The sequence below is a fragment of the Pseudorasbora parva genome, chromosome 1, assembly GCF_024679245.1.
Source record: "Pseudorasbora parva isolate DD20220531a chromosome 1, ASM2467924v1, whole genome shotgun sequence".
In the NCBI taxonomy this organism is placed as follows: domain Eukaryota; kingdom Metazoa; phylum Chordata; class Actinopteri; order Cypriniformes; family Gobionidae; genus Pseudorasbora; species Pseudorasbora parva.
In genome coordinates, this window is record NC_090172.1 from 3,377,503 (window position 1) to 3,389,578 (window position 12,076).

The 12,076-nt window shown below is 48.7% G+C and overlaps 1 protein-coding gene across 1 annotated transcript; it reads left to right on the forward strand.

The window, feature by feature from the left end:
* The first annotated feature begins 1,006 nt into the window (after window positions 1–1,006).
* LOC137082507 (uncharacterized PE-PGRS family protein PE_PGRS20-like) lies at window positions 1,007–2,047 on the forward strand. Its single transcript, XM_067447729.1, has one exon. The coding sequence runs from the start codon at window positions 1,007–1,009 to the stop codon at window positions 2,045–2,047; it is 1,041 nt and encodes a 346-aa protein (XP_067303830.1).
* Window positions 2,048–12,076: the final 10,029 nt, after the last annotated feature.

A 12,076-nucleotide genomic window follows, 5' to 3' on the forward strand; every position in this document is an offset into this window, starting at 1 on the left:
GAGCAAGAAGAGGATGAGGAGGGGAAAGAGGAAGGGTAAGAAGAGTAAGAAATAGAATAACTGATGACTTCAGAGCTACAATAGTGGACCATGTCATCAACCATGGGATGACCCTGAGGGAAGCTGGCCGACGGGTTCAGCCTAAGTTGAGCCGCTACACTGTGGCAAGCATCGTTCGGACATTTCGAAATGACAATCAGTAAGTACTTTGTAGCACTGCCATACTCTGATGAGAAACACAACAGAACCATACATGCAAAAATACTGAAACTGTTACAGTTTTTTACGATTGTTTACACACTAAAATTAAAATTTCCACACAATTAGCAAAATTTTACTCCAATGAGCAAAACACCTCCACAGATTTGCACAACATTACACACAATGTCTGCTTCACCATTTTTGCAAAACATTACACACAGTGATTTGTAAAACTCTACACACCTTAGACACAGATAAGGATTGTGAGGTTACTTCCTTGTAATTACAAAGCACCGGATTGCCAATTACCACACTAATGAACGAATTGGATAAACACATCTACCAGGTGTGGAAGCACACATTTGCTAATTTGAAAACGCAGCACTCAGGTGTGCTATAAACAACACGATCTCATGGTCATGCGTATAAATAGTACGAGTTTGCAATCTCGTGGAATGTATACGCCAAAATTAGTTTTGGCGTGCGTATGGTACGCGTTTTTTTGCGTGCATATGAGACGCACTTTATGGCGTGCATATGACACGCTCTTGGGTAGGTTTAGGGTGGTGGTGGGGGGGGGGGGGTTCGTATGTATAATACGCCATAAAGTGCGTCTCATATGCACGCAAAAAACCGCGTACCATACGCACGCCAAAACTCATTTTGGCGTATACATTCCACGAGATTGCAAACTCGTACTATTTATACGCATTTTCGTGAGATTCGGCTCGCTATAAAAGGCAGCAGGTGAGTTCACCTGTCTTCAACAAAAATGGAAGGAGTTAGAAGAAGAAGAAAAGTGAGAATGAGAGGGGGAGCTCAAAGAGGAGATGAAGGCGGTAGAGGAAGAGGAGAAGGAGGTAGAGGAAGAGGCAAAGGAGGTAGAGGAAGAGGCATAGGTAGAGGAGAAGAAGGTGGAGGAAGAGGAGAAAGAGGTAGAGGAAGAGGCATAGGTAGAGGAGAAGAAGGTGGAGGAAGAGGAGAAGGAGGTAGAGGAAGTCACCTAGGTAGAGGAGAAGGAGGAAGAGGCATAGGTAGAGGAGAAGGAGGTGGAGGAAGAGGAGAAGGAGGTAGAGGAAGAGGAGAAGGAGGTAGAGGAAGAGGCATAGGTAGAGGAGAAGAAGGTGGAGGAAGAGGAGAAGGAGGTAGAGGAAGAGGAGAAGGAGGTAGAGGGAGAGGCAAAGGAGGTAGAGGAAGAGGCATAGGTAGAGGAGAAGAAGGTGGAGGAAGAGGAGAAAGAGGTAGAGGAAGAGGCATAGGTAGAGGAGAAGAAGGTGGAGGAAGAGGAGAAGGAGGTAGAGGAAGTCACCTAGGTAGAGGAGAAGGAGGAAGAGGCATAGGTAGAGGAGAAGGAGGTAGAGGAAGTCACCTAGGTAGAGGAGAAGGAGGTAGAGGAAGAGGCATAGGTAGAGGAGAAGAAGGTGGAGGAAGAGGAGAAGGAGGTAGAGGAAGAGGCATAGGTAGAGGAGAAGAAGGTGGAGGAAGAGGAGAAGGGGGTAGAGGAAGAGGCATAGGTAGAGGAGAAGGAGGAAGAGGCATCGGTAGAGGAGAAGGAGGTAGAGGAAGAGGAGAAGGAGGTAGAGGAAGTCACCTAGGTAGAGGAGAAGGAGGAAGAGGCATAGGTAGAGGAGAAGAAGGTGGAGGAAGAGGAGAAGGAGGTAGAGGAAGTCACCTAGGTAGAGGAGAAGGAGGAAGAGGCATAGGTAGAGGAGAAGGAGGTAGAGGAAGTCACCTAGGTAGAGGAGAAAGAGGTAGAGGAAGAGGCATAGGTAGAGGAGAAGAAGGTGGAGGAAGAGGAGAAGGAGGTAGAGGAAGAGGCATAGGTAGAGGAGAAGGAGGAAGATGAAGACACCTAGGTAGAGGAGAAGGAGGAAGAGGCATAGGTAGAGGAGAAGGAGGTAGAGGAAGTCACCTAGGTAGAGGAGAAAGAGGTAGAGGAAGAGGCATAGGTAGAGGAGAAGAAGGTGGAGGAAGAGGAGAAGGAGGTAGAGGAAGAGGCATAGGTAGAGGAGAAGGAGGAAGAGGCATAGGTAGAGGAGAAGGAGGTAGAGGAAGTCACCTAGGTAGAGGAGAAGGAGGAAGAGGAAGAGGCATAGGTAGAGGAGAAGAAGGTGGAGGAAGAGGAGAAGGAGGTAGAGGAAGTCACCTAGGTAGAGGAGAAGGAGGAAGATGAAGACACCTAGGTAGAGGAAGAGGTAGAGAAGGACTTGAAGAGGTGATAGAACCTGAACAAAGAAGACGAGGACCAAATTTGACTCGAGAAATCCGTGCAATACTTATTGACCATATTATCAACCATGGACTGACACTGATGGAAGCTGGACAAAGAGTTCAACCAAATCTCAGCAGAAATACTGTTGCGTCAGTAATTCGGACATTTCATCGAGAAAACAGGTAAGCTAACCACACAGTATACATTGAAACTGAAGCTTGTATAATCAATATTGTTTACTGTGACATTTGACAGCATATATATATTTATTTATTTTTATCTTTTTTTTTTTATTTTTTACATAGGATTGAGGGTCGAGGACACCAAGGTGGAAGGGGCCCCATGTTTAGTCGTGCACAAGAGGCCGCCATTGTGAACATGGTTTTGGCCAATAATTGTATCAGGCTACGAGAAATCCAAGCCAATATCATCAATGATGACAATATTTTCAATAACATCCAACGAGTCTCTCTGTCAAAATTAGGTCGAATCCTAAAGAAAAATCAAATATACATGAAGCAACTGTATCGGGTACCATTTGACAGAAATTCAGAGAGAGTGAAACATCTGCGCAATGAGTATGTGGAGGTATGCATTGTTCATCTGACTATGGTGTGGTATCATGCACTGCTCATAATGTTCTGTCACAAAAAAATACTGTGCTATAGATATTGAATAGCATCCTATTTTCTTTAATGTGTTTCAGAGAGTTTTGCAAATGGATGCTGCTGAAATTCAACATGAATTTATATATGTGGATGAGGCTGGATTTAACCTTGCAAAAACAAGAAGAAGAGGGAGAAATGTAATTGGGCACAGGGCAATCACCAATGTGCCAGGGCAGCGAGGGGGTAACATCACCCTTTGCGCTGCTATCACACAAAATGGGGTCCTCCACCACCATGCAAATCTGGGACCCTATAATGCAAATCTGATACTTGCATTTCTTGACCGATTGCATGAGATTGTCACAGCATTACACCAAGTGGACCAGATGCGGTACATTGTCGTTTGGGACAATGTCTCATTTCATCGGGCTGCTCTGGTCCAGAACTGGTTCCATGATCACCCTGATTTTGAAGTTTTATACCTTCCCCCATACTCCCCCTTCCTGAATCCTATAGAAGAATTTTTTTCAGCGTGGCGGTGGAAGGTATATGACCTGCGGCCCTATGACCGCCTGCCCCTCATTCAGGCCATGGAACAGGCATGTGATCTTATTGAAGCAGCTTCAGTGCAGGGGTGGATTCGTCACACAAGGCGATTCTTCCAACGGTGCCTTGCCAATGAAGACATAGCCTGTGATGTGGATGAAATCTTATGGCCTGATCCAGCCAGACGGAGAGACGGATAGTTACAGTTTTCTTGTTGCTTTTACAGTAGTTTTCTTTCATTTCTGTTTACTTTTACTTTACTTTTCTTCAGAGTTGAAGTGTATGTACTGTAATTCATGCAGTAATTTTTATTTGTCTATAGATTTTATTTGTTTACAGTAATTGATATCATTGTTGGTTGATTACTGTAACTGATTATGGTAAGAAATACTGTAAGTATTGAAATAAATACTTGAAATATTCAGTCTGCAGCATCAATTGTTGTTGAGGGCTTGGTAAGGTTATAGTAGGCCTACAGTATTTGTCTACATTCTCCTCATATCTCAAAACAAATCATGAATAATGTTGTGAGTTTCTCACTATTTTTTGTCACCTAAATTATCTCTTACATACAGTAAGAATGTCTGGCCAAAAATCTTTTTTTTTTTTTTTTTTTTTTTACAAATGTGTTTTTTATTTATCACAGCAGTGTGAAACTGGCTGCAATAGTGTATGATCATTGATGACTGTGTTGGTTAAATGAAAACAAATAGCATTTTCACAAATATGTGTATATGTTTTGACTGAAGTGTGTCATTTTGCAAACAATCTAGGAATTTTGCTAATTGATTGTGGTCTTTGGATAATTGTGATTTATATTTTGACAAAAAGAACTCCGTTTTCAAAATTGCGTGTAAACAATTGAAAAAAACGTCCCTGGTTACGTATGTAACCTTAGTTCCCTGAGAACAGGGAACGAGACGCTGCGTCAGCTGACGCTACGGGGAACGCCTTCAGCGTGACAGGTGTCTGAAATCGCTATCAAATCACAATCCTACTGACCGTCGGCAGCTGGTGATGTCATCACCGTGCGACCAGGAAGTATAAAAAGGCACCGTGCCAACATGACAACATCCGCTTCGTCTGAAGGGACTGTGGGCAGGCACCCCTTGAAGCATGGCCATGTGACGCAGCGTCTCGTTCCCTGTTCTCAGGGAACTAAGGTTACATACGTAACCAGGGACGTTCCCTTTCGAAAGGGAACTCGCGCTGCGTCAGCTGACGCTACGGGGAACGATATACCCACGCCGCCATGCTGAGGGGAGTGCACGCCCCTTACTGGCAGTGAGAACTGCCTGGACGAGTGTTCGCGGAAAGTCTGAACCACTCCCCCTCTCGCCACACCGGCTGCCAGTCACATCATTCCCTACGGTCATAGCCCAAGCTATATGCCTAAGAGAGAACCTAAACAAGTTTTAACTGAGGTTTCCTACTCTCGGCTTGCTCGAGGGCCTGGGACCTACTACTTCCGAAGGAAGGAGTCCCTTAAGGGAATGTGGCTAGGGGACCCGAGGGCGCCACCAGCCGTCACTAATTCGGGAAAACCCTTCACCGAATGCCACCAGGGAGGCCTCACCTGGCATCACTTCTGTGGGACACCCCAGCTTGGCCAACCCTGTCTGTCAAAACAGAGCCTCCGGACATCGCTCTACTCATGAGCATCCAGACTGAGGGACTGCAAAGTGGCAGTGTCCTCCTCAGACCGGAACTCGGAGACGGGAATCCTGGAGAGCAGTACTCAGCTTAGTGCTTCTTACCCTTGCCATCGAGGGGAGTCTCTTCTGCTCGATCCTAGGATCTACTGAGCACATTTATTACAGGGGTGCTCAGGAGGCCTAAAAAGGCCTATGGACTGATCTGCCCAGGAGGCCCCGAGGGGGGCCTGCCCGTCTGATCAGCCTCAAGCGGCCGTAAGCTCGCAGACGACCCTCAATGAGGGGAGCTCTTAAGCCAGCTTGGTAGGTAACCCATGCTGTAGGCTAGCCAGTCCCTGTCCTGAAGGGACTGCGCAGCAGAAACGGAGCCTCGTTGTGCTAGGGCACGAGCCCGCCACTGAGTTATACCGGCCCAGGCCGGGACCCAACGGCAGGCAGCCACTAGCTGTCAGCCAAAGCCAGTTCTATGTTCCCGCTTAGGGGAACGTTTCCCCTCCAGGGAGGCCAGGAGGCGCCTCTACCTGGCACCGCCAGTGCTAGCTGTTAAGAGCCGCAGGAAGGTGGCTTTACTGGTTCCTCAGGGGCTCATGAGGCCATAACGCCAGAAGCCACCTATGCTAATGCCGGGAAACGATCATAGGACGGCCTGAAGCGGCCCGTCCCTGATAGCAGACTATGCTAGCCGCCTGGCTAGCACCCACGCACACTGTCGCAAGACCTGGGAACCGGGGCTCACCCTACAGGAGGCCAAAGCGGCCTAGATCCTGTCAACCAATGGTCGGAACCCTAGGTCACCCCCTCAGGGAGACGCCATGTGAGGCGTGCTGAAACTCAGCGAGCCCTTAAAGTCGGGCTGACAGTGGCTGTCTGCTGGCTGATGAGGACTGGGTATCCAGTCACTACCTGGGGACTCATCCACAGGGAGGCCGTTAGGGGCCTACTTATGACGAGGTTTCTGCTGCAGCCGACATCGTTGGGGAGAACCCTCCCTGCTCACATGGGCCACGATGCCGGAACTCACCCGCAGGGAGGCCTACTGAGGCCTACCACCTGACCCAGAGTTAACTGCCCGGACTGCCTCGGCTGGCGTCTCCTGCCAGCCCGCCTTCTATTGTCGGTCCGCCCCAGCGGCCCATAGCAGCCTTCTGCGACGGCGCAGTCTCTCAGGCAGCGCCTACCAGCGTGGATCTAAAACACAATGCCCACAGCAGTGCACTCAGCATAAAACGCCTTGTACCCTCTAAAGCGAGGGGAGTACAACTTACGCCACCTGCCTCCAGGGCGGCCGTCTGGTCGTCCAGCGGTCCGCCGTCCGCGCAAGGGCGTCAGCCGTGACAGTGTTTCGACTCCAGGGGAGCATCCTACCAACCGATGCTTTCAGATGGTTGCGAAGTACAGCTCGACCCGAGCCTAAAAGGTGAAGCAGAAGACACAGAGCAAAAAGTGAAATATACTGAACACACACAACCGGCCATTTCCTGAACCAAGCCGGGGGGCCGCCCCGAAGTGGCGGCCGCACTAGCTCTGGGGGGCGGGGCTAGCAAAACCAGTCTGACTGCGCACCGCGAAGAGACGCCTACCCCGTCCCCACGACCACTGGCTGAGTCGCGATTCAATCTGCTACACACCTTTTTGCATTAATAACAACCCCAAATGCAGAAGGGGGGTGGGCATTGGCCGGACAACCCTACTACGGGGAGGCCGGGTAGGGATACAAAGCTCCTGCGGGGATACCGACAGGAGCCCGGGGCAACTGCCAGGGCGATATGCCACCGCGAGACGCCACCGTCATCCCATCAACAGCCTAGGCCAACTTGATGCACTAGCATCGGTCTGATAATCCCACAACAACGGCCCTAAGAAGGACTGGGACAGACCTTACTGTAGTTCATGCGCTAGCCCAACCTCACAAATTCATCTAGATATTTCACTAGCAGAGGTGCCACCGCTACCCAGAGGTGGCTACAGCTAAAAACGTTCGCCAGGAGAACATACGTCAGTTTAAATCGCCGCTACATGCCCGCGGCATGTGCGGTGGCCTCATCTGCTCATATTACACATATCCAGAAGAGAAGCAGCCATATAAACTACTGTTGCTACACTAGCAAACATCAGCCTACAAACACCCACTGTGTTTATACAAACATCGTTCTAGCCACCTTTGCCAGGGAACTACAGGCCCACATTTCCATCTGTTAATACTTTCCTTCGACAAAATATCCCTCAGGGAAGCATAGAGTCCAAACATACGGCATTGAAAAGAAGAATGTTTGCCCTAAAAGGGGACTCACCCGCTGTCTTCAGTGCCTCATCGCTTCATGTAACATGCATGCTTCGTCGCACTAACCTGAGGGTGGGGCGCTCTCACACACCGGCTTGGCAGGCCGTCAGAGTCTCACATCCGCTCATCATCGGCCCGCGCGGCCTGGTGTAAAGCGCGCCCGGGGAGAGAAAAGAAAAGAAAACAAAGGAGGGGACACTAAACTCACTTCCGCGCCCTCGGGGGCGGAGACTCACCACCTCCTTGCTTCCGGCGCTGGAAGCGGCTCTTCTCCCCGATGTCCCTCCTCCTGTTGCGGGTGTCCCGCCTCTTCTGCGTCCTACTCCTCCACGGAGGGGGCGCACGAGAGGCCACGCTGCTGCGTTGGCCCAGTCGGTGATCCTCGAATCCCGAAGAGCCAGGGACACCCTCCTGCCTGGGCGCCACCCCGGACCTCAGCGGAATACATGTTCTATACGCCGCTGAGCGCGCCCTCGCCTCTCTGAACTTTCCCACCACCGCCTCGACGGAGGTGCCGAAAAGTTCAGAGGGCGAGACCGGGGCATCGAGGAGAAAGGCCTTTTCTTTCCCCCCGATGTCCGCCAGGTTCAGCCACAGATGCCTCTCCGTGGCGACCATAGCCGCCATCGATCGTCCGATGGCGACTGCTGTGTGTTTGGCCGCCCGGAGAGAGAGATCCGTGGTGCGGCGCAACTCAGCCATCGCATCAGGGGGTAGGCCCTCCCCCTGATCGAGGTCCCTCAGCAGATCGGCCTGATAGGCCTGCAACACTGACATTGTGTGCAAGGCCGCCGCCGCCTGACCTGCCGACGTGTATGCCCTGCCGTTAAGACGCGAGGTCGTCTTCAATGGTTTAGACGGCAGGGCAGGAGCTCTTAGTGTCGACGGCCGCCCAGACGCGAGATAGTTCGCGAACGTCTCGTCGATGGGCGGCATCGACACATACCCTGCCTCGGCCAATCCCTCGACATCAGCGAAGTTGAAACGCTGATGTCGATGGATTCGCGCCGAGTAGGGTTTCTTCCATGCCCCCACGACCTGCTCGTGAAGGTCGGGGAGGAATGGAAGGCTCCCGGGAGCTGGGCGGCTATGGTCGGGGAGAAACCGATCGCCCAGTCTGTCAGGGCGGGCGGCCTCTCCCCTGGCTCTCTGCCACGGCAGCTGAAGTCTCAGCGCCGCGCGCCCCATCACATCTATCAGCTCCCTATACACGGGGCAGGATGGCTGGGAGGATTCAGCCTCAGCTTCATTTCCCTCCTCATCCACAGCCATCCTCTGATCGACCGGAAAAGCACGGACTGACGACGAGGAGGAGTCTCCATCCGACTCCTCCTCCGTCAGCCTGCTCTCGCGACCTGGCTGATCGTCCGCGAGAACTGTACTCTCCAGACGATGAGCCAGGTCCATCTGGGAGCCCCAGGACAGACGGCGCCGCTCAGCCTCAGCTTGAGCGGGACCGCTCCCAGATGCTGGCTCTTCCTCCCTCGAGAAGAAGGCCAAGCGAGAGCGGAGCGTCCTCAACGGAAAACGCTCGCAGTTTGCGCAGGAAGCCCCCTCGAGAACCTCCCGCGCGTGCTCTTCCCCCAGGCAGAGCACACAAAGGGTGTGTGTGTCCTCAGGTGTGAGAAACCTGGGACACGGATCAGCGCACTTCCTGTACGCTCCCTTCATTTTGCGTGTGCACTTCATCTTTTTTCTCTTTTGACTTTCCAGCGAACCAGACAAAACAGTCCCTGAAGACGAAAGGATGTTGTCATGTTGGCACGGTGCCTTTTTATACTTCCTGGTCGCACGGTGATGACATCACCAGCTGCCGACGGTCAGTAGGATTGTGATTTGATAGCGATTTCAGACACCTGTCACGCTGAAGGCGTTCCCCGTAGCGTCAGCTGACGCAGCGCGAGTTCCCTTTCGAAAGGGAACTGTATTTTACAGAATTGCTAGACGTCCAGATGCGGGGGGCAGAGGAAGAATGTTCACTCCAGAGCAAGAGACCCATAAAGTGAACATGGTGATTGCCAATAATGCGATAAGACTGCGTGAAATACAGCAGCGCATAATTGATAATGACACCATCTTTCAAAATATACACAGTGTAAGCATTTCTGCACTAAGTCGTGTACTTGCGCGCCACAGAATAAGAATGAAGCAAATTTACAGAGTTCCTCTCGAGAGGAACACAGAACGTGTAAAGCAACTGCGATATGACTATATGCAGGTAAGCTATAGTCTCATTGGTTCTGAATTTGGAAGTGCATACTGTAGTGCTGTGCATGGGCCTGATGTGTTGCATTTGTTTCGTCTTGTCCAGAGATTGATGGAACTAGAAGCAGATGCCATGGGACATGAGCTCCTTTTTGTAGATGTCTCAGGACAACGTGGTGGTAACATAACCATGTGTGCAGCTATAAGCCAAAATGGTGCTGTTCACCATCATGCAACCATAGGCCCATACAACACTGCACACATTATTGTGTTCCTGGACACCTTACATGACATGCTCACTGTTCAGAGACCAGAGCATACCCGATATGTCATCATATGGGACAATGTTAGTTTTCATAGGGCTGCTTTGGTCCGCAACTGGTTTACAGACCACCCATTCTTCATGACACTCAACCTCCCTCCATGCTCTCCATTCTTAAATCCCATCGAGGAGTTCTTCTCTGCCTGGCGCTGGAAAGTGTACGAGCGTCATCCTCATCAACAGGTAGCCCTTTTACAGGCAATGGAGGAGGCATGTGGAGATATTGACCAGGCATCATGTCAGGCCTGTATACGGCATTCAAGGAGATATTTTCCCTGGTGCCTTGGACTGGAGGATATCGCAAGCGATGTGGACGAAATTTTGTGGAATAGAAAATTAAACAAAATAACTCAATTTACTAGAGGTTCTGACAAAATGTTGATTGCTACAGTACAGTCTATTTAAAAATAATTTAAATTATATATATTTTTAATTAGGTTTGAATGAATTAATCAATGACTAACTATAATATAAAGACTTCACTTTGTTTTAAATCAGTGGCTGAATCCAAAATCGCCCCTAAACCCTCATTGACTGTTCCCTACGTTATTCCACTAATATAGTTAGCACTTGAAGGAGTGTGTGAATTCGGACAGCTGTTGTGTGTACATCAGTTGTACACTTGTTAATGCGGTGTAATGTGAGTGTGCTCGATAACGTCCACTATGGTTTCGGACACCACTACAAATGGATGTCCCTCAAATAATGCCCCATTTAAGGGTATAGGAGCATATGAATGATTCAATGACTCGCTCAAAGACTTCACTTGTTTCATTACTGGATGAATCAGTGTTTTTGAATGAATCTCTTGAGTGAATGATTCAATGACTCACTCATAAAGACCTCACTTGTTTCATTACTGGATGAATCAGTGTTTTTGAACGAATCTCTTAAATGAATGATTCAATGACTCACTCAAAGACTTCACTCATTTCATTACTGGATGAATCAGTGCTTTTGAACGAATCTCTTGAGTGAATGATTAAATGACTCACTCATAAAGACTTCACTTGTTTCATTACTGGATGAATCAGTGTTTTTGAACGAATCTCTTGAATGAATGATTCAATGACTCACTCAAAGACTTCACTCGTTTCATTACTGGATGAATCAGTGCTTTTGAATGAATCTCTTGAGTGAATGTTTCAATGACTCACTCATAAAGACTTCACTCGTTTCATTACTGGATGAATCAGTTATTTTGAGCATAACACATGTGTTATACTCAAATGTATATCATCATTTATGTGCCAGTCATATAGTACAGGTCAATGGGGTGTAATTCTATGAGAGTAAAATGGCTCGCTAACAGCTGTTGTACATAGCATTGTACAACCCCAAATCAGAAAAAGTTGGGACAGTTTGGAAAACGCAAATAAAAAAAGAAAGAAGTGATTTCTAAATTTACTTTGACTTGTATTTCATTGCAGACAATATGAACACAAAATATTTCATGTTTTGTCTGGTCAACTTCATGTTATTTGTAAATATGCATCCTTTCCTGTCATTCAGACCTGCAAGACATTTCAAAAAAAGTTGGGACAGGAGCAATTTAGGACAGGTAATGAGGTAAAAGGCTTAAATAATGATGTGATTTGAAACAGGTGATGTCAACAGGTGATTGAAATTATGATTTGGTACAAAAGCTGCATCCAAGAAAGATCTAATCCTTTAGGAGCAAAGATGGGCCGAGGATCACCAGTTTACCAACAAATACGTGAGAAAATTATTGAAATGTTTAAAAACAATGTTCCTCAAAGAAAGATAGGAAGAGATTTGGATATTTCACATTCAACAGTGCATAACATAATTACAAGATTCAAGGAATCTGGAGGAATTTCAGTGCGTAAAGGACAAGGCCGCAAGCCTAAGCTGAACAACCGTGATCACCCATCCCTCAGGCGGCACTGCATCAAGAATCGTCATTCATCTAGAAGCGATATCACCACATGGGCTCAGGACTACTTTGGCAAACCTTTGTCAAGTACCACAATACGTAGTTACATCCACAAATGCCAGTTAAAACTGTACTGTGCCAAAAGGAAG